This window comes from Onychomys torridus, chromosome 8 (assembly GCF_903995425.1).
Source record: "Onychomys torridus chromosome 8, mOncTor1.1, whole genome shotgun sequence".
NCBI lineage: Eukaryota > Metazoa > Chordata > Mammalia > Rodentia > Cricetidae > Onychomys > Onychomys torridus.
In genome coordinates, this window is record NC_050450.1 from 101,629,124 (window position 1) to 101,654,192 (window position 25,069).

General features: G+C 52.1%; 1 protein-coding gene across 2 annotated transcripts; it reads right to left on the reverse strand.

The window, feature by feature from the left end:
* Positions 1 to 25,069, reverse strand: Cdc42ep4 (CDC42 effector protein 4). Of its 2 annotated transcripts, none has more exons than XM_036198082.1 (2): positions 24,913 to 25,069; positions 1 to 2,841 (listed from the first exon to the last, which is right to left on the reverse strand). In XM_036198082.1, the coding sequence occupies exon 2, from the start codon at positions 2,736 to 2,738 to the stop codon at positions 1,668 to 1,670; it is 1,071 nt and encodes a 356-aa protein (XP_036053975.1). In that variant the 5' UTR covers positions 2,739 to 2,841; positions 24,913 to 25,069; the 3' UTR covers positions 1 to 1,667. The 2 variants fall into 2 exon arrangements, with proteins under 2 accessions (XP_036053975.1, XP_036053976.1); XM_036198083.1 differs by lacking the exon at positions 24,913 to 25,069 and adding an exon at positions 23,932 to 24,271.

Genomic DNA, 25,069 nt, shown 5'->3' on the forward strand with positions numbered 1-25,069 from the left:
TGCTTGGAGGAAATTTTAATGTTTTCTTACTGCTTTATCAATGTCATGGAAAAAATACAAAGTTTAGAGTCTAGAACTGACCAGGTAGGTCGGGAGGGGTGTGTGTGCTACAGGCCAGAGGCACAGTTCTGCGGCTCTGTCAATGCCTACCTACATAGGAGCACCAGTCTGGAGCCCAGTGAGTGTTTTAGGGTCAGGATCTGGGAGGACTCTGGAAGCAGAGCAGTCCATGGCAGGGCACCACCCTCATCTGGCCAGAATCCTCCTGTAATTTAGCTTGCTCTCCCTTCAGATTCCTACTGGCTATCCTAGACCAGGAGGTGGGCCAGTCTGCTCCTAGCACAGAAAAGTAATGAGCTACCTACCATTCCTGGGGCTCAGGCCCCGGTTTCTACTCCTGTTCTGGGCAGAGTCACAGGAGCCGAGCAAAAACAGATTGCAGACAAACAGCCAGGAGGGTGATGCATACCTGCAACCTCAGCTCCTAGGCTAAGTGAGGCTTTGCAGTGAGTTTGAGGCCAGCTTGGGCTACAGAGACTATGTCTCAGAAAGCAAGCAAACAAAAACCCATTTTCGTTAACCTGGAACTCAAATTGAATATGGTCTTGTTGAGCCTGGCCCATAGCCCACAGTTGGGAGAGGCCAAGAATGGAAGGAGACCCTGTGCCCCCCCCCCCATAGTAAGGCAGGGGGAGAGAACCAGCCAGTCAAAACACAGCTCACACTTCGGGGAACAATGCATTATTTAACAATCATATTCCAGAACTTTCCTATATAGTCCTCGTTCAGCTGTTAACAGCTATGGAGGTGGGGTTCATGGGCAAACACTGGGGGCAGCTGCCCCCCACAGTTCAACCTGGACAGGGTCTGTATTACCCAGACTTGAGTAAGCTAACAGCCACTGTGCCACCAAGACAATCTCGCTAACAGGATTATATTCTCCTGGTAGGGGATTTTGATACCGCGCTACTTAGGTTTAAACATAATAACAACAAACAAACAAATACACCCGTAGGGTAGAGCTAGCCCTTCCTGTTCCTAGTGTCACTGAGAAAGGGCCCCTTCTTGAAAACCCAAGAAGCTGGGGGAGTTCCATCTGCCCCCACCCTGTCCTGGCCCCTGGGGAGGACTATGTTTAGTGTATTGGTTGAGGCTGTCCCCTGTACCAGCTGAACCCAAACAGCACCAGGCTTCCAGTGAGGAGCCAGGGGTGAAGGAAAGAAGAGCCTGAACGTGTGACCACCCCTGTCTCCTGCTGCATACACCTTCCTGGCAGGCACCAGACACCAGGTGAAAAAAGGGAGCCAAGTGTCCATGACCTTGGAGAGAAGGCCACACCTGGCTGCCCTGCCATTGCTGCAGAAACACAAACTAACATCTGGCATCCATCCCAGGCCAGGCTGGAAACAAGGGGCCCGGAGAGAGAATGGATTCCTGCTGGGACACGGCTGTCCCAGGCTGCCGCAGTAAAGGAAGGTCAGGTCCGAGTCCGGCCATCGGCATCCATGCTACCTCCCTGGCACTCCAATCCCCAAGGTCCAGGGTCTGCTCCAGTATGAGGCTCTTAGCTGCACCTACATAGGAAGGTCAAAGGTCATAGTGAAGGCAGCAGCAGGGAAAAGATGCAACCCAGAGTTGCGGAAGCTACTGTCAACTTTCTGTCCATCTCAAACTCGGATCTCATCTTCCTCTTCCTCATCCATGAAGGAGAATTCCTTGTCGGGCTGCCTTGGAGCAGCAGCCCGGGCTCTGTCTGGGCCTCTGAAAGCTGGGCTGCGCTCCTCCAGGATGCCTGAGGTGCAGCTGGACAAGGAACTGCTGTCCCGCGTGGTGTGGCTGCCCACGCTGCGTGCTGAGCTGGGGCTGGGGGCTGCCGCCGCCCACCCGTCATCCTCCAGAGCATGTGGGGGCAGCATGGAGGCCTGGTCCGAGCTGGCCTTGCTTTCCTGTCTTCCTATGGGAGGAGCTACCTCCAGCAAAGGGGGAGCCTGGACCATGCTGCTGGGGCCTTCTTTGTCACGGTATCCGCCACCCTCTTCCTCCTCTGGGTCCCACTCATCCTTGTCCATGATGCTGAGGACATCGCCCAGCATGGAGGGCCCCAGGTCGATGTGGAAGGACATGATGGATTCAGCATGTTTCAGTCCATAGCTGGCCTTGGGCACAATGGGCAGATCTGTCAAGTCCCCAAAGGCCTGCTCATCAAGGAGTGGGTCAGGAGAGTGGGGGCCTGTGGCCCCATTCCGAGGGGGACCCATCTCCCCGGAGCCTGTCTCCTGGCCACCATCCCCAGCATCTATCTTCTTCACAGGGCTGGATGACAGGCTCTTGGGTAGCTTGCTGGAGCCCTTCTCAGTGGCTTCCTTCTCATTGAGCTGAGGGAGGGACATGGCATTCTTGACAAACAGTGCTGAGTCCCGAAGGGAGCCCAGCATGTCTCTCTGCTCCCGGTCCCCTCTGGTCACGGACTGTGACCGTTTACTGCCCCGGAACTTGCGGGACAGGAGGCTGCGTTTGGAAGATGAGGAGGAGGCCTGCTCATCCAGGGACTCACCATCAGCCTCACCGGCCTTGCTAGTGAGGAAGGAGGTATCCCCAAAGGCATCTCCAGCCCGACCCACATGCATGGTGTGGCGGAAGTCACCCAGAGGGGCACTGATCATTTCTGCTGTGAGGTCCACACGAGAGCGACGTTTGGAGTGTACAGAACTGGACACCAGCTGCTTGAGGATGGGCATCGTGCTGGCCGGGAGGGGAGGCAGACACTCCCAAGGTAACAGGCAGGTGTAGGGTCAGATCTGAAGCCCAGTAAGTGCAAAGGGTAGGCAGGTAATCAGAGGGCTGTAAGCAGAGAACAGGAGGCAAATGGTTAATACAGACTAGCCTTACAATGTCCACCCACCGAAGGACCATCATTTAACCCCTGATTTCCCATCAAAAATATTGGAAAACTGCCAGCAGTGAACTTCCTAACCTTGCCATTTCTCTTCCCATGCTTCCTAACATGGAATAGTATGTATGATTGGGCTAGAGTTTGGTACAGAGACATATTTTCTCTGACACCTGAAAGGGAAATAATCTCCCCCAATTTCACGCCTCCCACCCCTCACCCCTGCCTAAGCTGGAACACTGTTTGAACAATCCGGCTAAATGGCAGCTACAGTCAAAAGGTACTGAAGCAGGTAGGTTCCAGGCAGCTGGTCTGCAGGCAAGCACTTCCTGCTGTCTAACCTGGATCCCTGTGGAGTTGGTGGACACCTCAGCCTGAGTCAGAGAGAACGGAGCGGCCAGGCCAGGACACATGTGGGCGGCTGGCCGGCCTGGCTCTCTTTCTGAATCAGAATTGGGGTGGGGATGCAGGAACCAACAGAACCAGCTCCCTGGCCTTCCAGCTCTTGCGGGGTGTCACATGCATGATGACTCCTGCCCGTGACGTCATGGTGAGGCCCCAAGCTCTTCCAGAGACTCGCGCTATCTCCCATCACTTGGGAGGATGAAGGTGGGGGAAACTAACTCCTGGTTTATCGTTGGGGCCAGAGGGAGATGGGAGTTTAGATGACTTTCTCTTGGGATGTGCAGGACCCTGGGTGACTAACTAGAACCCCAGAGGACAGCACAGGGAGATGTCAGGGTACATACACCCTAGGCAAGAAAGTGCAGTGTCAAGGTCTCAAGCCAGGCCCTTTCTCCCCAGCAGTTCCTGCCCAGCAGAGCCAGGCAGGATGGCAAGAGATGGAGCTGGGTTCCCCAGATGTCTGTCCCCACCCACCCCATCCAGACGACAGCTAGACAGCTAAGTCTTACCAGAGCCCACCTGTCCCACTGCAGGGCTCAGTGAGGCCTGGCAGGCTCCAGCTGCTTCCGCTGCTTCCGCTGCCCCATGCCAGGCCACCCAGGCCACCTGTCCCTACTGCTGGTCTTCCTGCCTGCCCCACTCCTCTCTCTTATTCTCACAGTGACAGTCCTTCCCTGCAAACCTCCCAGGACTGTCTCTGCTGCCCTCCATGACGTCACTGCCACCCACCCTTCCCTTGCCCTCTCATCCCACTCTTGCCCTTGATATGAGGTGCCCTCTTCCAACACCCCACCATCCAGTGCCACCAATGACCTCACGGGAGGACAATGCCGCCCCAGGACGGCCTCAACGGCCAGCGCTCATCCTCCAGGCCACCTGCCTCACACAGCATTTTGCATGTCCTGTCTCCTGAGGCACCTGTTACATCATTTTGTCCCTGCCAGCTGGACTCTAACCTTCCTGCCAGGCTGTGGGCTTCTAGAGGGTTCTACAGGTCTCTGTCCAGCACTGCTGCTCACACAGCCGAACTTCAAACATTTAAAGTGTGGCCACCAACCACCCAACCTCATGCAGTTCCTCAATATCTCCCCTCCCGCCTTCATGTCAGCCCCTTTCAGCCCCCGGGCTCCTCACTTGACCTTTCTATGCCCTCTGCACCTTACCCTACATTCTATCGTTCCATGCCAAACAGCCAGTCTAATGGCTACCCCCACCGAGAGCAACACCCAAGCAATCACATTGCTGGTCTCACGGCAAACACCAAGGGGAGCCAGGCACAGGGCAGACAGATCTGCTATACGGGTGACCTGGGCCAGCTTGGAGTTGGGGAGAACCCCAAGCCAAAATCTGAGGAAAACTCTCTTTAGTCTAACAAAAAAGGGCTGGGGAAATGGCTCAGTAGGTCAGATGCTTGCCACTCGAGTGTGAGGACCTGAGTTTGGATCCTCAGAACCCATGTAAAGCTAGATGTATCTGCATCCTAGCACCTACAGAGAGATGGGAGGCAGAGAAGTCACAGACACTTGGAGGCTCGCTAGCCTGGTCTACACAGTGGTTACCAAGAGACCCTTTCTCAAACAAGGTGGGAGGTTCCTTTAACCTCCACACATGGACTGTGGTGTGATGTGTGTGTTACACCCATTTTCTTTCTAAGTGTGTGGGGTGTATGTATGTATGTCTGTTTACTATATGCACGCAGTGCCCATGGAGGTCAGAAGAGGGAGTTGTATCCCCTGCAACTGGAGTTACAGCTGTGAGTCACCATGTGGGTACTAGGAATCAAACCTGAGTCCTCTGAAGAGCAGCTAGTGCTCTTTACTTCTGAACTGTCTCTCCAGCTCCCCATGCCAATTAGAAAGGAAAGGAAAGGGGGGGGGGAGAAAAAGGGAGGCATGGTCTCTGTCATTAAAATGGGATCCTGGTGACCCCACTGGTCTCTCTGCTGCCAGGTGAACAGAAGGTTCCTCACCCAGCATGCTAGACTCCCACACTGCTGGAAGGGACATCCAGGCTCATCCATCTTTCGGCTGAGAAAGCAGGGTCACTGAGGTGGTAACTCAGCCTCAGCCGGGTTCACACCCCAGTGAGCAGTGCCAGCCCACGGCGGGTACCTGCTGAGGCTTCCTCCTGATTCTGGGTCCTTTACCAGAGCTCTGCTCGCTGCCCACCACAGCGGGTTGAGTGCTCTCCCTACTTCTTGCCCAGGAGGTCCTGAGGAGGGAGACTTCTGCCATCTAAAACAGTTGTATTATTCTAGGGTGGCCTGAGGATGCTTGAGGACAGTCAATCCTTTTTTCTTTTTTAAACTGGGGGTGGTGTTGGCTGAGTGGCAGGGCATTCACAGCACCCCTGGTCTCTGCTGTTAAGATACCAGCAGCACCCACCCCACAACCACGGTCTTGGCATCTGAAATGGTCAGGACACCCACTCCCTAATTCTCCAGGAGGAAAACAGGAAGACAGGAAACAGGAACACGAGAGTGAGGCAGAGGCAGGCGGGCACCCAAGATCATAGCAATTTGTGAAAAGGCTTTACCCTAAGTCCAGGAACCCCCTCAAGCTTGGCCAAACTGTGGTTTCCCATCTGAAGAGCTCATTAGCAAGAAAAGGTGGAGGAACCGCAGGCATGGCAGCTCAGGATTCTCCAGAGATGCCCCCACAGCCACCCCGAGAGACCAAGTATCCAGACCATAACAGAGGGAAGGGGAAGCCTTCATCAGCTCATTGGCCGTCTCCTTCCCCAACACTACTTTGCCAGTAGGGCTATAAGAAAAGAGAGTAGGGACACTTAGTGAAAACCAATGTGACACTCCACATTCATGAGTCTCATCCTAGGCCGGACCTAGTACCCTTCACAATGCCATCTGCTTCCAGTGATCTTGCTCCAGAGACCAGGTACAGGCTGTGTGGCTTGGGATAAACCATTTGCAGTATCTAGCAAGAGTGTTTAGAGTCCCCGATTCTCCCTCCACTCCAGTCATCCAGGTGAGATGAGGCCCTGTCCTCTGGGTCTCAGTTTGAGCACTGTGACACAGAGCACGCAAGCACACTTTAAGGTCAATGAAAACTCAGCCAATAAGTTGTCTGAAGTGTTGGCTTCCAGGGCCCAAGCAACAGTACGCCACCCAAGCTTCTAACAGACAAGGTTTTGGAACTGAGGAGGTAGTCAGGGACATTAGTGGGAAGCAGAGGGAAGGGCCTGCCTGGGGCTGGCCCTGGAGGCCTCCATCTCACTTCTTGAAAGGGACTGGACCAGAGGGGCTGTGGCTTTGGAAGGAGTGTTGCTAAACACTGTGACTCAGCTCTGGGGACGTGGCTAAAACAGGCTGCCCCCTGAGACCAGGTGGACACCCCATCCCACCCAGAGGCCACATCTTACTTTCCTGGGTAGACCATGGAAACTAGCCAGCAGCTTGCAATGCTCCCTAGTCCTCTTGAGCCTTGGAAGGCAAAGCTCTCTGGAACCAGCACTTCCTCCTAGGACACCATCTATAAGCCCATCCACCAACCCCACACACAGCTCAGAATCTGGGAACACAGGCCAGCCCTTGCCTGGACCCGTCACCACCCTCGCTGGCAGGGTCAATGGTGAAAAGCGCCCTCCCGGACTGGCCAGCAGACAGACAAGCAGGTCAGGCAGCACCAGTGTATTCTAAACGCCCAGGTAGTGGCCTGTCCATGGCATCCCAGCCCTAGGCAGGAATCCCGAGACAGCCAGGCAGGCCAGCCTCCCGCTCTGTAGCTGACCGGAGGCTCACCCCAGTCAGTATACAGAGTTACACATGCTTCAGTGGCCACCACCACTGCCAAGGGCAGCCACGCCCTCTGTCAGTCCTTTCCTGGTTCTCCTCTGTTCTCCATCTGGGACAGGCAATGTGGCAAGATAGAAAAGGACACTAAGCATGGTAACTTTAGCCCCCAGCGTGGACGGATTGGCTGTAAGAGGTTTCATTTACCATTCATTCATCTGCTCACTCATTCACTTACTGTGTTATTGCAGACCCCCACAGTACTCACATTCAGCTGCCCCTCTGCACTTGCAAGGGTTCCTTCTGCACCCAAAGACTGAGCCAACCACAGTTTGAAAACCTTTTGCAGGGGACAAATCTATAGCTGCACCAAACATACACAGACATCCCTTACAATTACTGTGAACAAGACTGCACAGCTCTGTCAACCATTCCTGCATGTTGTGTGTGTACAAGGAACCCAGAGCCTACTTGAAGGACACAGGAAGACATACACAGGTTATGTGCAAATCATGCAATTTTGACAAAGGACTCAAATATCTGGGATTTGGATATCTGAGGTGTCCCAGAACTAGTCACCCATGAATACTGAGTTATGACTGTATTCTTCCAGGACCCCAAAACAGGTAAGTGAAAACAGCACATTATCTTTCCCAAGACACACACACACACACACACACACAGAGTGGGGAGGGGGTGTGTGTGCAAGCAAGGGGACTGGGTGATGGGAGGATGTGGAAGTGGGAATAAAGGGGAAGACCACTCTGAGGAAGGGGCACTGTGAACTGAACCCTGAGCAACCAGGAGGCAGCCAGGTCAAACCTGGGCAGGCAGAAACCACATGGCATGTGCAAAGGCCCTGGGGTGGGAACACACTTGCAGTATTTAAAGAACAGAATGAAAATCCATGTGGTCAGAGGCCAGGTGAGTTTAGTCCTCAGTGTTGAATATAAACCAATGACCTTGGGAAGTTCCTGGTGGCACTGGACCTGGAAGCCATGGGGGAGGGGAAAGAGAAATGCAGTCCAGATACTTTTTCTGGAGTTTAGGGCGAGGAGGAGGGAAGAGAGTGGCTGGGAGGATCCAGGGAGACACATCCTGGGAGGGTTTCAGAGTTGTGGCCAAAAGGAGTTGATGACGGTCCCATGGTAGATCAAAGGGCAGCCTCCATGGGGACTCCAGGCATCCTTTCCCAGAGCTGAGTCATGCCTTTTCCCACAGGGACAATGCTGTACCTGCCCCTAGGCGGAACTTAAGTCTGTTCAAAGATGAAGTGTCCAAATGTTCCGAGCTTCTTTACATATCTCAGGGACAAGAAAACCAGCCTGCCACAGGCCACACCTCTCCCAGAGAGACTAGCAGCTCTGGCTTTTGTCAGTAGAGAAAGATCTGGTATTCTCTGGAACACTCACTAGCCTTTATGAAGTGACGACAGGGAGAGGCGAGGGCTGGGGGCAGCTGACGGACACAGCAGAGCTGGGGGCGCTTTGCCACACATTGTTAACAAGGAGGACTTCTAGTGTCTGTGCCAGGATTGTGGCTGCAGGAGATCCTGGTCTCTCAAAGTCTGCTGTTTATACAAGGAGCTTGGGATGTACCGACTTAAGAAAACCTCTGGTCCGAACAGTCATAATTCCAAGACATAAAAGCTGGGGATGGAACCATGAACAATCACCATCGTGACATCATGACCCCCACTTCCCACTCTGTGGTGGGTATTGTGTTCCCTGAAATATTGTGTGTTCCCCGAAATAAACATATCCGGGGTCAGAGAACAGACAGCCACTAGAACAGAGCCAGAAATGGTGGCTAGAAAATGGGTCAGAGCAAGCTATAGCAGAAGTTGGGTGGTGGTGGTACACACCTTTAATCCCAGCACTTGGGAGGCAGAGCTAGCCAGATCTCTGAGTTCAAGGCCACTTTAGAAACTGCTAAGCATGGTGACCCACGCCTTTAATCCCAGGGAGTGGGGGCAGAAAGAAAAAGGTATATAAGGCGTGAGGACCAGGAACTAAAGAAGTAAAGCATGTAGTTAGTTAAGCATCTGGTTGGTTAAGCGTTCAGGTTTTGGAGCAACACAGTTCAGCTGAGATTCATGTGGATGAGGACTCAGAAGCTTCCAGCCTGAGGAAACAGGATCACCTGAGGAACTAGCAAGGTGAGAGCTATCTAGCTGTGGCTTGTTCTGCTTCTCTGATCTTCCAGCAATCACCCCAATAACTAGCCTCAGGTTTGTTCTTATTAATAAGAACTCTTTGAGATTCATGCTACACCACTCTGTAACAAACATCTCTCCAAAATACTGGGTGGGGTAAGGAATCGGGCTTTGAGAGAGAGGAAAGCCATATTAAGGGACTCAGCCCACACCACAGGTTGAAGCCATGTTTTAATTCTGTCTTCAGATTCCATCTGCTAAAACAGAGGTGCATAATATAAAAAATGAGGAGGTACCATGTAAGATACACCCACCTAAAGTGTTCTTTATGTGTACACAATTCTTTTTTGTTGTTGCTGTTGTTTTGAGACAGAGTCTCACTATGTAGGTCTAACTGTCCGGGAACTCACTCTGTAGACCAGGCTGGCCTCAAACTCATAGAGAACCACCTGTCTCTGTCTCCTGTGTGCTATGGTGAAAGGCATGTGCTACTATGCTCAGCTCTGCACCTAGGTTATGTGCAAACTGCCAATTATTTATTTATTTGTTTGTTTGTTTGTTTATTTGTCTTTTAAGAAAATAAAATCAATAGATGGCCAGTCTTCTAAGTCTGTGAATTCCCCGGTCAAATTAAAAGTGCTCAGAAACAGGCTAAGGAGATGAGTCAGTGGAGAAGAGAAGGCAACTGCCGTGTGCGTGAGGATCTGAGTTCGATCCCTCACACAAGGCGTGAGGCAGAGATGGGCAAATCCTGGGAGCTCCCTGGTCAGCCAGCGTTAGTGAGAGACCCTGTCTTGAAAAGTAAAGTGGGGGCTGGAGCGATGGCTCGGTGGTCAATACCACTGGCTGGGATGCCTGGTTATGATTCCCAGCACCCACATGGCAGCTCACAACTGTGCTCACAACTGTCCACATCTCTAGTCCCAGGGGATCGAATCCCCTCCTCTGGCCTCCATAGGCACCAGGCATGCCTATGGTGCGCGCGCGCGCGCGCGCACACACACACACACACACACACACACACACACACACACACCACTCATACATATAAAATAAATCTAAAAAAGGTTTTAAAAAGTAATGTGGAGCACTGGAAAGATGGCAGCTCAGGAACAAGCCTAGCATCCCAAATCTAATCCCAGTAACCATGGAAATGTGGAAGGAGAGGACCAGCACCACAAAGTAGTTTGCTGACCTCAGACACACTCACTGTGACCAGTGCACGTCCCTCCCCCACCCAAGCAACCATCAAATACAGACACGTGTACAGACGAACACTCTAATAATAAATAAAATTATGGTTTTTGTCAAGTGGAGAAACAATTAAGGAAGACATTCCGATGTCTACCTCAGCCTCCACACACATGCCCAGGTGAGCACACCCCCTCTATTACACACCCAAATACGAACATGTACAACCCCAATCCATCTTTATTCCCTAAACAATACAACACAAATACTTTCATAGCATCCATATCACATTTGGTATTTTGAGAATCTAGAGTAAAGTGCCCTGTGAGATATGCACAAATATTAGGCTGTCTCATGGAAGGAAGAGACTTGAGCATCTGTGGATTTTGGTATCCTGGGGGACCTGGAATCAATCCACTGTAGACACTGAAGGGCAGCTGTGACGGTTCTGGTATGTTCTTCCCACACTCGTAGATTTTGTCACATAGCCCAGAGATGGGGTGGGTACTAAAATGTAGCTCCTGGGGTCAGAGATGATCCAACCCAATGGCCTGGACCAGGCTGCAGAGAGGGTCGAGATAAGGACAGGTGACTTGCCGAAGGTCACAGAGTTCAGGGACCAGGTGGTACTAGAGCTCAAATCTCTGACAATCTGAATGTTTTCCCCAAGTAACACCTGCCATTGGGTCACCAACAGAGCAAGCTTGGACCTTCCTGTGTCTTCTAACAAACTGTCCAACGTAAGAGCCAGGGGGACATTTCTACAAGGCAGAGGGTCGTGGCACTGATCCCACAACTGCTCACTGCTCCCATCCTGAGGCCCTCAGGACAGGGTGGCTGAGGGGCACCCACACCGGTGGGAGAGCTGAGGAGCTAAGATGGGGAGAGGGCGTAATTCAGCCACCTCCACATCTGGAAACAGACCCCATGGAACTGTGTCAAAGGAGGGAAAAGTCCCAAGTGCACAAATATTCACCGTCAAAGCCTTATTCACAAGAGCACAAGCTGGGGAGAACCAGATGCTTAGCAGGAAGGGGCAGGCTGAGAAAATGAGGAAGCAGAAGGTCCGGGGCTGCTGCGAAACCATGAAGGGTGGGGGTGGGGTGGGTGGGGTGTTGTGGGGTGGGCCGTTTGTCCAGAGGCCATGCAGCCACACGAACAGTTCCCAAACAACAGGCAGTGGCACTCAGGTTAAGGGGACACATATTCAACTAACTCTGCTCAGATAAGCACTCACTGAAAAGGTTGAAAGGACAGAGGGAAACCTAGATAACAAGCTAGGCTCAAGAGGAAAACTGGCTAAGGCCAGATGTGGTGGTGTGGGCTTTTAATCCCTGCACTTGGGAGGCAGAAGTGAGTGGCTGAATTTGAGGCCAGCCTGGACCAGACAGTAAGATCCTGTCTTAAAAAAAAAAAAGTTCCCTGGTGTGTGCATGTGCACACGCACGCGTGTGTTATGTATGTGTGGGCATATGTGTGCTATGGGACACTAGCAAAGAATGGCTTATAAACGCCAGTTCTCTCTCTTCACTGAGGACAACCCAGGAATGCAACAGGTCGTCAGGCTTGCCAGCAGGCACCCTCACGCTCTGAACCCCCCCCTCCACACACACACCCTTAAACATGGCTTCCAGGGATCAATCTCAGGTCCTCCTTCTACTCTGCCAACTGAACTATTTCCCCAGCTTCTCCTCCCCCAAAGTTCCCTCTAATGTGGTGAAGCTGCTTTTAATAATAATAATAATAATAAATCCCAAAGCATCAAAGGCTTAAGGAAAAGACTTTAATTTCAAAACAGCTTAAAAACTCTCCACTGTTAGAGCTCAGCATCTGCAAGAACAAGACATCAACAAGGACCAGTGGCTCTGCCAGCCACGGGCTCCTCTTCCACTGACATTTGTCCCTCCGTCCTCCCCCAAGTCACCCCCAAGATTCACGTTTTATGCTAAGTGTCTGGGAGATAAGAGTGGGCCATCTGGATGCTGGAGGAATGGCACATGAGGTTAAGAGCACTGCCACTCTTCTGGAGGACCCGGTTCAGTTCCCAGCACCCACATGCTGTTCACATCTGTAACTGCAGCCCCAGGGGATCTGACGCTTTCTTCTGGGATCCACAGGCATTGAATGCACTTACATACATGCAAGCAAAACACCCATACACATAAAATAAAAGAAGATGCAAATCTGTAACTACGGACCCATATGCTCGATGCTAGATTAAATAGACTTACTCCTAGATCTGTATAGATCAGTCAGTCACCTGTATCCTCCACACTTCCCACCCCCAGACAGAGAACTCACTCCCCAGCAGCTGCTTCCTGGTGCTCAAGCCTTCTTCTTGGCCAAGCAGGTGTATAACCACCACGCCCACCCAACCGAGACTGGCTACAGGCAGCATCACAGGGGCTCTGAAGAGGTCAGCTGCCCACAGCACAGCCTGTCAAGACACTCCAGGCAGGTGTAAGCCCGGCTTTTGCTCCTCCCACACCCAGCTTGGCCACCCCAATACTGTGAGACAAGAGGGGAAAAGAAAAGGGCAGAGGTCACACAAGGTGCTCCCTTCAACTGACCATGTGCTGGAAAATTATGGCTACCAACTTTATACCTTACTGGGGTACCTTCAGTGTGTCTAGCACTGGGGTGGCGGGCATGTACGCATCTGCACCAGGTAGGAGAGTGTCATGATCACCCCTACTTTACAGGAAGGGGATTTGAAGCTCTGGCAGGTCAAATGTCCTCACTCCCTCTCACAGCTTCTGAACCAACCAATTGGGAGCCTACCTCTGGCAGACCTTGGCACACATGTGCTTGGAGGGGCTAAGGAGCATGGGCTTAGGGAATATGATTGGGACCAGAATTCACGTTACCAACTCCCTGATTAGAAGTTTGCCCAAAGGGACAGCTGAACTCCATGACCCCCAAAGTCCTACAGAGAAGACAGCAGAAAGGATCCATCAGAAGCCCAGGTCAGGTGTCCCCTGGGTACTTAGGCATGGGGTCAGCACAAGGCTTAGCTTCAAAAATTTCTCCAGGAAGCCCCAACCCAATTCTGATCCCAAGGAGGAAGATCAGAATCCTGACCCAAGACAGCTCTTTAGTCCTCAGATCCTGGCATTTACTCCACCTTTCCCAGAGGCCAGCCAAGCCAGGCCAACACTGCCCAAGCCTAGCCAGGGCACATCCTACTTCCTAGAGATAAACATCCTTTCTTTGACGCTCCTTCCTGGAGGGAAAGTGATTGAGGCCCCACACATCCCCCTGTGCTTTCCACAGCTGCACTGGGATGCACATGGCCTAGCCATCCCTGCTTGTGGGGGTAGGGTGTGGGGGGTAGTAGGCAGGGGGGTGGAGTGTGGGGGGCTAGGGGGTAGGGGTGGGTGAGGGCAGCAGGATGCTGGAGATGGGCGGCAGTGAGCCAGCCAGGGCAGGGACCACGGAGTGAATCAGGCAAGGAAAAGAGCAGTCCTCTATACCAGAAGAGCTTCCCAATTCCCGTTTTCTGCCACTTCTCTATGGGTTGTTTTATATTTTTAAAAGATTTTATATTTATTAGTCGGGCGGTGGTGGCATACACCTTTAATCATGCCTTTAATCAGAGCACTCGGAGGCAGAGGCAGGCAAATCTCTGAGTTCAAGGCCAGCCTGGTCTACAGAGTGAGTTCTATGATAGCCAGGGCTAACAGAGAAGCCCTGTCTCGAAAAACCAACCAACCAAACAAAAAGCAATAAAGAATTTATATGTATGTATCTGTATGTAATCTTGTGCAGGTGCCCATGGAGCCCAGATACTGGGGTTATAGGCAGTTGTGAGCCACATGATGGGGGTAATAGTACTCTACAAGAGAAGCAAGTGCTCTTAACTCCCCAAGTTATCTCTTCAGCCTCAGGTTATTAAAATACTCCACACCTGACATCCAATACAGCGGCCACTGGTTTTGTGTGGCTGCTGAGCTGTTAAATACTTCATACAGGAGGCTGGGAAGGCATCTCAGTCAGCAAACTACTCACTATGCAAGCATGAGGTCCCGAGTTCGGATTCGCTAGCACCCACATAAATACCCTGGCAGAGTGGCGCATGCCTGTAATCCCAGCACCAGGGAAGCAAGAAAGTTCCCCATGTCAAATGGTGAGCTCCAGGTTCAGTGAGAGACCCTGTCTCAAAGACAGAGTAGAAGGGCTAGAAAGAGGGTTTAGGGGTTAAGAGTACGTAATTTCATTGGCACCTCACCTCTGCCTGTAATTCCAGCTCCAGGGGACTGGCTGTCTCTGGCCTCTGTGGGCACCTGCACTCCACATGTGCACATATCCACACACAATTAAAAGAAATATATTACAAGTATAATGAGACCTTGACTTTAAAGCTCACATACTTCTACGGGGCAGATTTGGACGATCCCCCTTGTTACACAGGCAGGACCTTGCCCTGCAGACAGGGAATAAAGCCAGCCATTGTTCCTTCTGGGCCTGACGGCCCTCCTGTGCTAGTTAATTCAAGTGTAGTCCTAACCCCGTGAATGTCCGTCCAGCCGGTCTCTCACAAATGTTTATTCTTTGGTTAGACTCTGTAACTTCTATTTTTCCTGAAAAAAAAAAAATGCCAGCTTGAAACTATTTCTGTAATTGGGAAATCACTTGTTTCTTACTGTTATTCTGTTTTCTGGATGCTGTGCCGTGTGACAGTCCCGGCAACACAGGGTGACAGTGCCCAACATCAGACACCTGTGCCTGCCTTCCCTTTGTCTCTCCCAGTCTCTGTCTCCTTTTTTGCATCTGTTTTTCTGCTTTTGAGACAGAGTTTCTCTGTGCAGCCCTGGCTGTCCTGGAGCTCACTCTGTAGACCAGGCTGGCCTCAAACTCAGAGATCTGCCTGTCTCCGCCTGCCTGGTGCTGGGATTAAAGGCATGTGCCACGACTGCCTGGCCTCTGTTTCCTCTTTGAGACAGGGTCTCACCATGTAGTCCTGACTGTGACTGTCCTCGAACTTGCTACACAGACAGGGCTGGCCTCAGACTTCCAGCTCTCCTCCTGCAACAGTAAGTATGCACCACCCCAAGCTTTCACTGACCTGAAACTTTAAAGTACAAACATAACCTCTCCTTCCAAACCCGAGGTCTGCATTTCTTTGGTTACTGGGTATGGGTGTTTTTAAAGATGTAGTATTGCCACCCGTACCCTCTCCTGGAAACTGCTCGGTGAAGCTTTTGCCCATTCCTCTATTGGCAGGAGTGGCTTCCGTCTCCAATGGACTTGCCTGGTATCTTGAAATCCTAGACATAGTCTGCAAATATTTTGGCAAAGTTATCATATGCCTGTTTACATTATGGTGATTTACGTTTTGCCAAGTGCCTCATTTGTATGTGGTCCAAGCTGCTTTGTGTCTCCGGGCTTTCATCTCACCAATCAAAGACTTCTACTCCCGAGGGGGGGAAGCTAAAAGTATGAGCACATGCAGTGCAAACTACTTACAGGAAACAAAACCCTCAAAAATGCAGTAAAAAGCACATGTCCACGATCTCTGCCCGAGTCACTAAAAGGGGACACAAAGGCCAGTAACAGCCAAGTGCCAGGCCTGGAGCCACCTGCCTGTGATCCCAGCTTCTCCGTCTGAGGCAGGAGGACCTCAGGTTCAAGTACAGCCTCATTTATGTGATAAACTCAAGGAAAACCTAGGCAATGTAGTCAAGAGCCTCTTTTCAACATTAAGTCAGGGAGGGTTACAGCTGAGTGGTAGAATGCTCACCTGGATCCATCCCAGTTAACACCCCCAGTAAGTAGTAGTATATAAAATGTAAATATAACATCATAACATAAGTAACAGTAAAAAACAAACAGACGCAACAAAGTTAGTGAGGGTTAGTGGTTCACACCTGCAATCTCAGCACTGTGGAGGTACATGCAGGAGGACTGAGGCAGCATGGACCGCAGTGAGTTCTAGGCTAGCCTGAGGTACAGGGCAGAATGCTATCTGGTTTATGTTTGTTTGGAAAAAAAAAATCTGGGTGTGGTGGGGGATCTTCATGACTTGGAAAAACACAAACACAGAGAAAAAGGGCTGGAGAGACATGGCTCAGTGGTTAAGAGCACCGGCTGCTCTTGCAGAGGACCTGGGTTCAATTCCCAGCAACCACACTGCAGCCCACAACCATCTGTAACTCCCGTTCCAGGGGGGTCTGACAGCAGGCCACCTTGGGCAATGTGCAGACCTCTATGTAGGCAAAACATTAATATACATAAAATAACAAGACTAAGAAAAAATAAGAGCAACAAAGAACAATAATTTTCCTGAACTCTTATAAAACCAGTTTTGTTGTCAAAATGGGCGGAAAGTAACTGAATATGGCTTTATCAGATAGGAACTCCTTCCTGATCCTGTGCAGCTGTGGGACGCTTCCACAAGGGCTTTTCTGTTCCTTGTTCTGCTGAGTTCTAACCATGCAGAACAGATTCTGAGTATCCGGCAGGGAAGAGACCTTGTTCAACTGTTCCTTCTAAAGCTAGCTTGGCTTTTCTAACCTGTTTATTCTCCCATCTGTATCTCAGAATAAGGAAGGGCTGGGACAAGAGGGTTCCAAGTTCTAGGCCGGCTTGGGCTACAAAACAGGAGTTTGACCTCGAAAGACAAGAGGGGAGGGGAGAGAAAATCCTGTCCCACCTGCAACAACTGTCATTACTGCACAGGACACCACAGCAGACAGAGGGCACTTCCACTGCACCTGGCAGCCCCATGACACCCTGAAGCTGGCTACCCAATATGGCAGCCCCAGCCAGGAGGGGCCACCAAGGGCTTAAGCTGTGGCTAGTATGACTCGGGAAACACATTTTTAATATCTAACCCAAGTTATTATCAAATTTAAATCAGATGTTTGGTTCCTTTATGGGAAAACTTCACCACGTTGGGAAAACCTAAGTCTGTGACTCTGTGACTGTAAATTTTATGAAATCCAAACACTGATCAAATATTTATTAACTTTGGCATTCAGGCCACAGTACACTGTTAGTGTGAGAGACAGGATAGGTTTTGAATCTTTTCCTTCTTTCTTTCTCTCTCTTTCTTTCTTTTTTCTTCAAGACAGGGATTCTCTGTGTAACAGCTCTGGCTGTCCTGGAACTCGCTCTGTAGACCAAGCTGGCCTCCAACTCACAGAGATCCGCCTGCCTCTGTCTCCCGAGTGCTGAGATTAAAGGTGTGCACCACCACCTCCCAGCTAAACCTTTTATATCTTAAAGAACAACATAAAATATACCACAGGTAATTTTTGTAAGTTTATTTATGTATTTATTTGAGATGGGGCCTTACTATGTAGCCGGGGCTGGCCTAAGAACAAACTACGTATAACAGGCTGGTTTTGAATCACAGAGATCAGCCTGCCTCTGCCTTCCCAGTGCCTCACCATGTCCACTTATTTTTTATTTGTGTGTGTGGCCAGAAGAGGGTATTAGATCCTCCTGGAGCTAGAGTTACAGTTATTTGCAGGCTGCCCAATGTGGATGCTGGCAATCAACCTAAAGTCCTTTGAAAAAGCAGCAAGTGTTCCTAACTGCTGAGCCATTTTCCCAGCCCCACCACTAAAAATCTTCAACAAATGCGTGGAAATAGCAATATTTTAGGTGTGGTGGATTAATTTAAAAATTCACCTTTGTAAAAAATGTTTTTAAAATATGGCTATTAGAAAAATTAAGTTATGATCTAGGGGGTGGTACACACCTTTAGTCCCAGCACTCAGGAGGCAGAGGCAGGGGAGTTCTGTGAGTTCGAGGTCAGCCTGGTCTACAGAGAGTTCCAGGACAGCCAGGACTACATAGAGAAATCCTGGCTCAAAAAACAAAACAAATGCTTTGTTTATAGAAAGTTAAAGTTATGTGTATGACTGGCCTTATATTCCTTTATTGGGGGAAGTGGGAGTGGTATTCAGAAGTGGGCATAGGGCCTGGAGAGATGGCTCAGAGGTTAAGAGCACTGACTGTTCTTCCAGAGCTCCTGAGTTCAATTCCCAGCAACCACATGGTGGCTCACAACCATCTGTAATGAGATCTGGCACCCTCTTCTGTATACTAAATAAATAAATCTTAAAAAAAAAAAAAAAAAGAAAGAAAGAAAGAAAGAAAGAAAGAAAAAAAAAAGAAGTGGGCATAGAATCCAGGGCCTCACACATGCTAAGCGTGTGTCTTACCACTGAGCCGCCCTCAGCTCCCAGCATTTGTTCCTATTAACAGCACGGCCATTAATTGTCACATTCTCTAGTGGATTTAGAGATTCTTCATCATCCTCAACATACAAACATCACTGCCTCCACCATTGCTGGGAGTACTGGCATCATAGGTGTGTGCTACCACGTCCCACGTACATTTGCAATCCTTAAGTGTGTATAAGAATATACGATTCCCATAGCTGAGCCAGGCTGAGAAGTTAGGGAAACACAATATGGCCGGGTTATCAACCCTGTAGTTGCAAGAAAGGAGGGATCGCAGCCTACTTTGGACTCAGGAGCGGTATGGAATGATGCCTCCCAATGTTGGTCCGATCAACTGACATCTAGGATGTGAGACGCTCCCTAGCCTCAGGGAACTAGCCAGACCCTGCACCAGGCGGCCCTCTCCCCAGTCTACAGGTCACAAGAAGTGTGAAGGAGACCCTCCAGGTCCCGATGCTGCGCTTCCATTTGTTTGTAGTACTTAAGGTCCTTCTACTGAGCATCGAAGACACCAAATACCATGGTTCAACACCAGTGTCTCCACCTCCTAGATAAGAAAGTTGAGGCTCAGAGAGCCCAGTGAAGTCACCCAAGTCCCACAGCTCCTAAGGACAGAGCTGAGAGGAGAATCTAGATAACTGCATGTTTTCCACTCTGGTATAAAGCATATCGGAGGTGGTGGGGGACTCATAATCACGGTCAGGACCCAAGCCTTGAAGAAGAAATGAGGACTGCAGGTGCTGAACACCCATAGGAAGAAGCCCAAAGCTTCGTAGACAATTTCTTGTTAAAAATCTCCCCAAGACCAACAAGATGGCTCAAACTGGTAAAGGCACTTGTCACCAAGCTTGATGGCCAGAGCCCACAAGGTGGAAGGAGAGAACTGAGCACATAACGGTGCTTTCTGACCTTCACAGTGTCACATGCCCCTCCCCCACCTGTTCATGCACCCCCACCTGTGCGTGCGTGCGTGCGTGCGTGCGTGCGTGTGTGTGTGTGTGTGTGTGTGTGTGTGTGTGTGTGTGTATCTTGGGGCCTAGAGAGACAGCTCAGTAGTTAAGAGTATTTGGTGCTCTTGCAGAGAACCAGTTTGGTTCCTAGCAAACAAATGGAGATGCACAACTCTAACTCCAGGGGACCTGGCTCCCACTGCAGGCAATTCATACAGGTGGACATTCATATATGCAGGCTAACACTCATACACATAAATCAAACTAATTCTTAAAAAAAAAAAATCCCCAGTCTGGGTACCTCATTTCCTACCCAGAGAAAGTCGATTAATCTGGAGAAACAGACAGTGGGGCAGGGGGACGCATCCTTCCGGGAGCCCTTGTGAGCTGGGAATTACCTCAGTCTCTGTGCTCCGCACCCACCTCTATCCTTACTCCAGAACCCTCTGCCTTGAACCAGGGGAAGGAAGCCGGTGGGAGGGTGAAGGAAAAGGCTTCCCTCACCCATGTCCTGGGAATGTGAACTGCCCACAAGGGAAGAGAAAGGAGCCAGGGCCTGGGAGAGACCGGAAACGACAACTGACCAAGGAGCCAAGAAGACGCAGCACTAGTGACCCAAGGACATCCGGCAGCTTCACTTGTTTACACGACGCTTCCTGGAAACGTGAGCTTCCAGGAGTCCTGCCACCCAACACAAGCCACCATCAGTGAGGGCAGAGGAAAGGGTGTCCCGTGGGGAAGTGAGCTGTCCCCGTGCGGGACAAGCTGCCCGGGCCTGGAAGTGGTCCTGCTGCTGCTCCCGTCTCATCTCAGAAGGAAGCTGCTGCACTTGAAACCAGATCCACCCCAGGCCTGGCTCAGTTTCACTTCACTTCTCCTAGGAAGCGGTACTCTACTGAGTGGAAAATACAAGGGCACTGTGGGGTCTCCAGAGAAATCCCCCAATCAGGACGGCAGGTCTTCCATTCCTGGCTCTGGAGCTTGGGGTAAAGGGGGGTCAAGGGTCAGAGTCCCCAGATCATAATCTGGCTCACCACATTGAGCTTGCTGCCTGTGCCTCAGTTTCCCAAGCCGCCTCCATTAAGGTGAAGATGTGTAACAAGCTTTGACATATGAAGTACTCAGTACAACACTGTGCAAAGGATGACTCCATTCAACAGAGGGCATGAAGATGACGCCGATATGTGCTCTTGCATATGGTCCCCGACATCCCGCACCCTCAGTGACACGCTAAAGAGTTCAACCAGGACCCACGGTGAGCCCTGGGCATACCTGCACACACCTAAGCCAGCAGGCTCCAGGGTGCTGCATGAAGCTGACCCCTGAAGCCAGAGTTCAGCGCCTGCCCTCACTCAGCACTGCCACCCAGTAGGGGGTCGTAAGACAGCCCTGCCTGGGGCTTCATTCTCCCCTCTTCTTCACCTTTGACCTTTGATGATGCAGGATGGAGAAGGCTTGGCTCCCTCTGATCTCAGTTCATTAAGGGTTGTGCACACTTTCATTCTTCCCTGGGATAAGAGTGAGGGAGAGACAACCCAATGCACAGAACTTCAAAGAGAAGACGTGCCAGACCCCTGTGGAGAGCGGCCTGCTCCTTTGAACCTCTCAGATTCTCCCGAGAGTCCTCCACACAGGGTACCACTGACCTCTCTGTTCCTATCAAGCTCTTCCTCTCCAAGTCTTAATCTCCATGGACAGAGAGGGAGGCGAGCGGAGGGTGCTTCAGGGTCTGGGCAACATTCTGAAGAAAGGAGAGGGTTATAACAGAAGGGGAGTTCTGGCAGATGCTTGCAGAGCAGAGAGGAAAAGGGAGGGATGGGGAGAAACAGGGACATAAGACCTGGCTTCCTGTCACATCTCGGAAGATCTAAACTGGGGTCTCTGGACTAAGTTCAGCTTCTAAATGGAGACAAATTAAAGTAGAACCCAGAGATGGCAGGGAGCTGGTGTGGCTTCAGCTGGCATCACCTGCAATCTTCTTGATACTCAAGGCAGAGGATGGTGACCAAGCAGCTGTGACTGGGCACCAAGACACACAAGAGTCTCTCTGGCCCTGGTCCTGGGATTAAGGGCAGGGGGAGAACACGAGGTGTGCACTCATGACACCCCCAAACTGTTTTCACTTCAGACTAAAAAGGGAGTCCCTACCTCAGCTTGGGGAGGTAGGGCAGAGACCAGCAGTCTCAGGTAAAGGAGGTTCTGCATGCCAGCATACCAGCACCACTGTCCTCCTGGCTCTGAGCCGGAGCAGCAAGCTATCGATGCCTAGGGCGCAGGGAAGGGCTCTAGTGTTCCTGGTCTGGAAGGAAGCCCGAGGCTCCAGGAGGCCCACTTTCTGCTGGGGCTTCTCCAGGAGTGGGAATGTGGGAAGCTAAGGGCTCAACTTTCTCCACCAGGCAAGTAGGCAGGGCTACTTTGAGCCACGCTCCAGTCCCTCCCTGAATGGCTGTCCTGGGCCCTGCCCAGAGGGGGCCAGCATGGGCTGAGCTCAAGTATTAGGTAGGGTCAGCAGTCAAGGGATTGCTGCTAAACTACCACTCTAAGTGTCCCCTGGCCCTGGGATGGCCCTTTCTTGCAAGGCTGGGGGAAAGTCTCTGGTCCTTAGGTCAGAAGTCCTAAGCAACAGCTCGGGTCCATGCTCAACTCCCAGGGTGAGATTGCTCAACCCCTCTCCACTCCCCAGCCTTATCGCTGGCATCAACCCAACTCCTCTGTTCTTCTGAGGGACAGCCGCCTCCCTCCCCACAACAGGGGCAAGCGCCTAAGTGTCTGTGGGGCTGAGTCTGCAGGATGTCCTAACCAGAACAGCTGGAGATACTACTCCACACACAGCCATCCAGGATGCTGGCTGCAGACCTCCCTCCTCTGCCAATTCCATCCAAAATTCAAGGGCGGGGGGGGGGGGGCAGGGATAAAGGAAAGGAGGAAGAGAAGGAGACACCAACATCAAACACCTTGCCTGCCACAGCTGGACACAGCCTGTCCCGGTCACAGAAATCAGTTGGGGGAGGGGGTGGTCTTGAACCAGAGGCAACCCAGGGCGGTTGTACAAAGCTCTGAAAGGAGGGTCTGGGATTTCTTTGCAGGTAGGTCAACATCAGACCACCCCTGGGACCACTGCCTCTCTTTGCGACTTCCTGCTCGGAAGCTTGGACTATCAGTTTCAAAAGACTGTTGGGCACACGCATAGGCTCGGAACAAGAACGGAGAGCCCGGTGTGTGTGTGAGAAACAAACTGAACGAGGAAAGGGGGGCTAAAAAAAGAAAGACAGAGACCCCAGAAAAGTGGAAGAAAAATGCTCCAAGGAACAGCATGAGCTGAGCACATGAGCTGAGCATATGGAGCATGAACAGTTGTACCTCGAATGGGCAAGGGACCCTGTGAACTCTGAGAAGTTACCAGAGGGGCCAGGACACCCCTAAATCACCACTGCTCGGGAGCAGGCTCACTTTCTCCCCTCCCTATCTCCTAAGGTTCCCCATGGTGGGAAATAGTTGAGGGGCAAAGTCCCAGTTCAGAGGAGATAAACCACATTAATCAGTAGTCACACTCCCCGGGCAGCTGACAAGAGCTGGTAGCACATGGCACCCCCACCCTCAGCAGGGTCTCAGGCTACCCAACATAGAGGGCAACTCCCAGGACTCTAATGGATGCCCCATTATTGCCAACTGACCTTGGGCTGCCCAGAGGCCTGGCTCTGCTCCAGCACCCACCCACCCCCTTCCCAAGTTCTGGGAGAAACCTGTAGCAGAGTTCCCCTGCTATGGGCCCGGTCCTTTGTTCTTTAAAATTTACTCCATCCCCCTGGTGGTCCCCTCCTCCAGCCTGTCCTCAGAAAGGGGCGGGAGGAGCTGCTGCAGGCGTTACTGGAAACCCAGACCCGGCAAAGAAGTTGCGTGGCAGAGGCCCCCTGCCAGGGCCTCTCATTGTTTATGCGCCTCAGGTCTCTGGTCCAGATGGCTGCTGGGGGTAAAGAATGGCAAGTACACCATCCTCTCCCGCCAGAGTAGACAGAAGGCTTCAAAGTACAGAGACGCCCACAAGGACTCTTTCCCCATTCCACTGCTCAACTACCTGGGCCAAGAATGGGAGCTGTGGGCCCAGAGAGGGACGTGGGAGCCGGTCAGATTGCAAGAGGTGAGAGTGTTGGGGGGGGGGGGGGCATTCCCAGCCAAGAAGAAAAGAGAGAGCATTGTATTTCCTCCTCTTTCTCCCTGGGAGAAAAAGAAAACTTCCGAAGCCCAGGCCGCAGTATTTCATTGGGCAAACACAAGGAACCTGGTTTGAGTTAACAGAGAGGGAGCGCCCCTCCCCCCTCAGGCACACACTCCACGCAAGTCCTACGGTCTTCTCCCAGGAAGCTCAACCGCCACTCACCCCTCCAGTCTGGGACACTCACCCACGGCAGCCAGGGGACCCCTAACAGGCAGAGGCAGCTCCTGCAGGCGACACCACGAACATAGGAGGGCAGATCTGTTCCCCCGGCTGGGGGCGCTCCAGGAATGGGGAGGAGCCGGAGACCATGATCGCAGCTTCAACGTCCGGAGCGAGCGGTTAAATCATTAACCAACCGCTACCTACCCGCCCCTGAACAAGCCTCGAACACAGTGCTCCGGGAGCACCCGGCGCGCGCGCGCGCAGGGAGCCTCGTCCGGGGTTGCAAAGGGGCGGCCAGCTCGGGCAGCCCCACCCCGCCGCCCGGAGCCTGCGCCTCTTGCGGCCTTGGCCTCCAAGTCTTCCGATGGAGGCGGGCGGGGCGGGGGAGGGAAGGGCTTGTGCCGGCCCGGAGGAGGGGGGAATATTTGTTCGTTAGGCTACTGCCTTCCAGACGGCTCCTGCCCGCCTTTCTCTCGGGCCGGGCGACACCGGGTGGCGCCTACTGCAGTGTGTGTACAAGCAGGAGAGCGCGCGTACACCTCTCTGCTACTACACAAGAACTGGGCTGTTATTCACGGAGAAGTCTGTGCGCACACGCCCCCCTCGGGGCGACCGCGATTGTTGTGTGCCTACCCACCGCAACACACACCCCATTCCTGCGCGAGGGGGTGGACCTTTAGAACCTTCCCACTCACCCCACCCGGAGCAGCTCCTGTGGCTAGAAGACGAGTCCTGGCGACGCTGAGCCCTGTTGTCACCCCCTCCTCCGCACACAGATTTTCTGGGACACAGTGTGTGGCTCGGGTCCTGGACACCCAAGATTGCGCCCCTAGCCCCAGCCATACCTACCCCCGCTGGGCACAGAGGGCTGCGTTTGTCAGCGCCCTGCTCCCTGGTCCTCCCCATCCCCGGGGTCTTTCTAACCTCTCCACGCGACCAGGGATCTCGAGCCCACCCAGGCCTCACGCGGCTGCAGGGCCACAAACGGGTGTCCATTGCCTACCTCGGTCCCCAGCTCCCCGAGCGCGAACCCCGCACGGCTGTGCGCTCTCTTCTGTGTGCTTGGCGCCTCGGCAGGACTGGCGACCCATGGCAGCGCCGGCGTTTGTTTCCTCTGGCTCCGGGCTCCGGGTGTGCTGGGCGCTGGGACACTCCCCTCT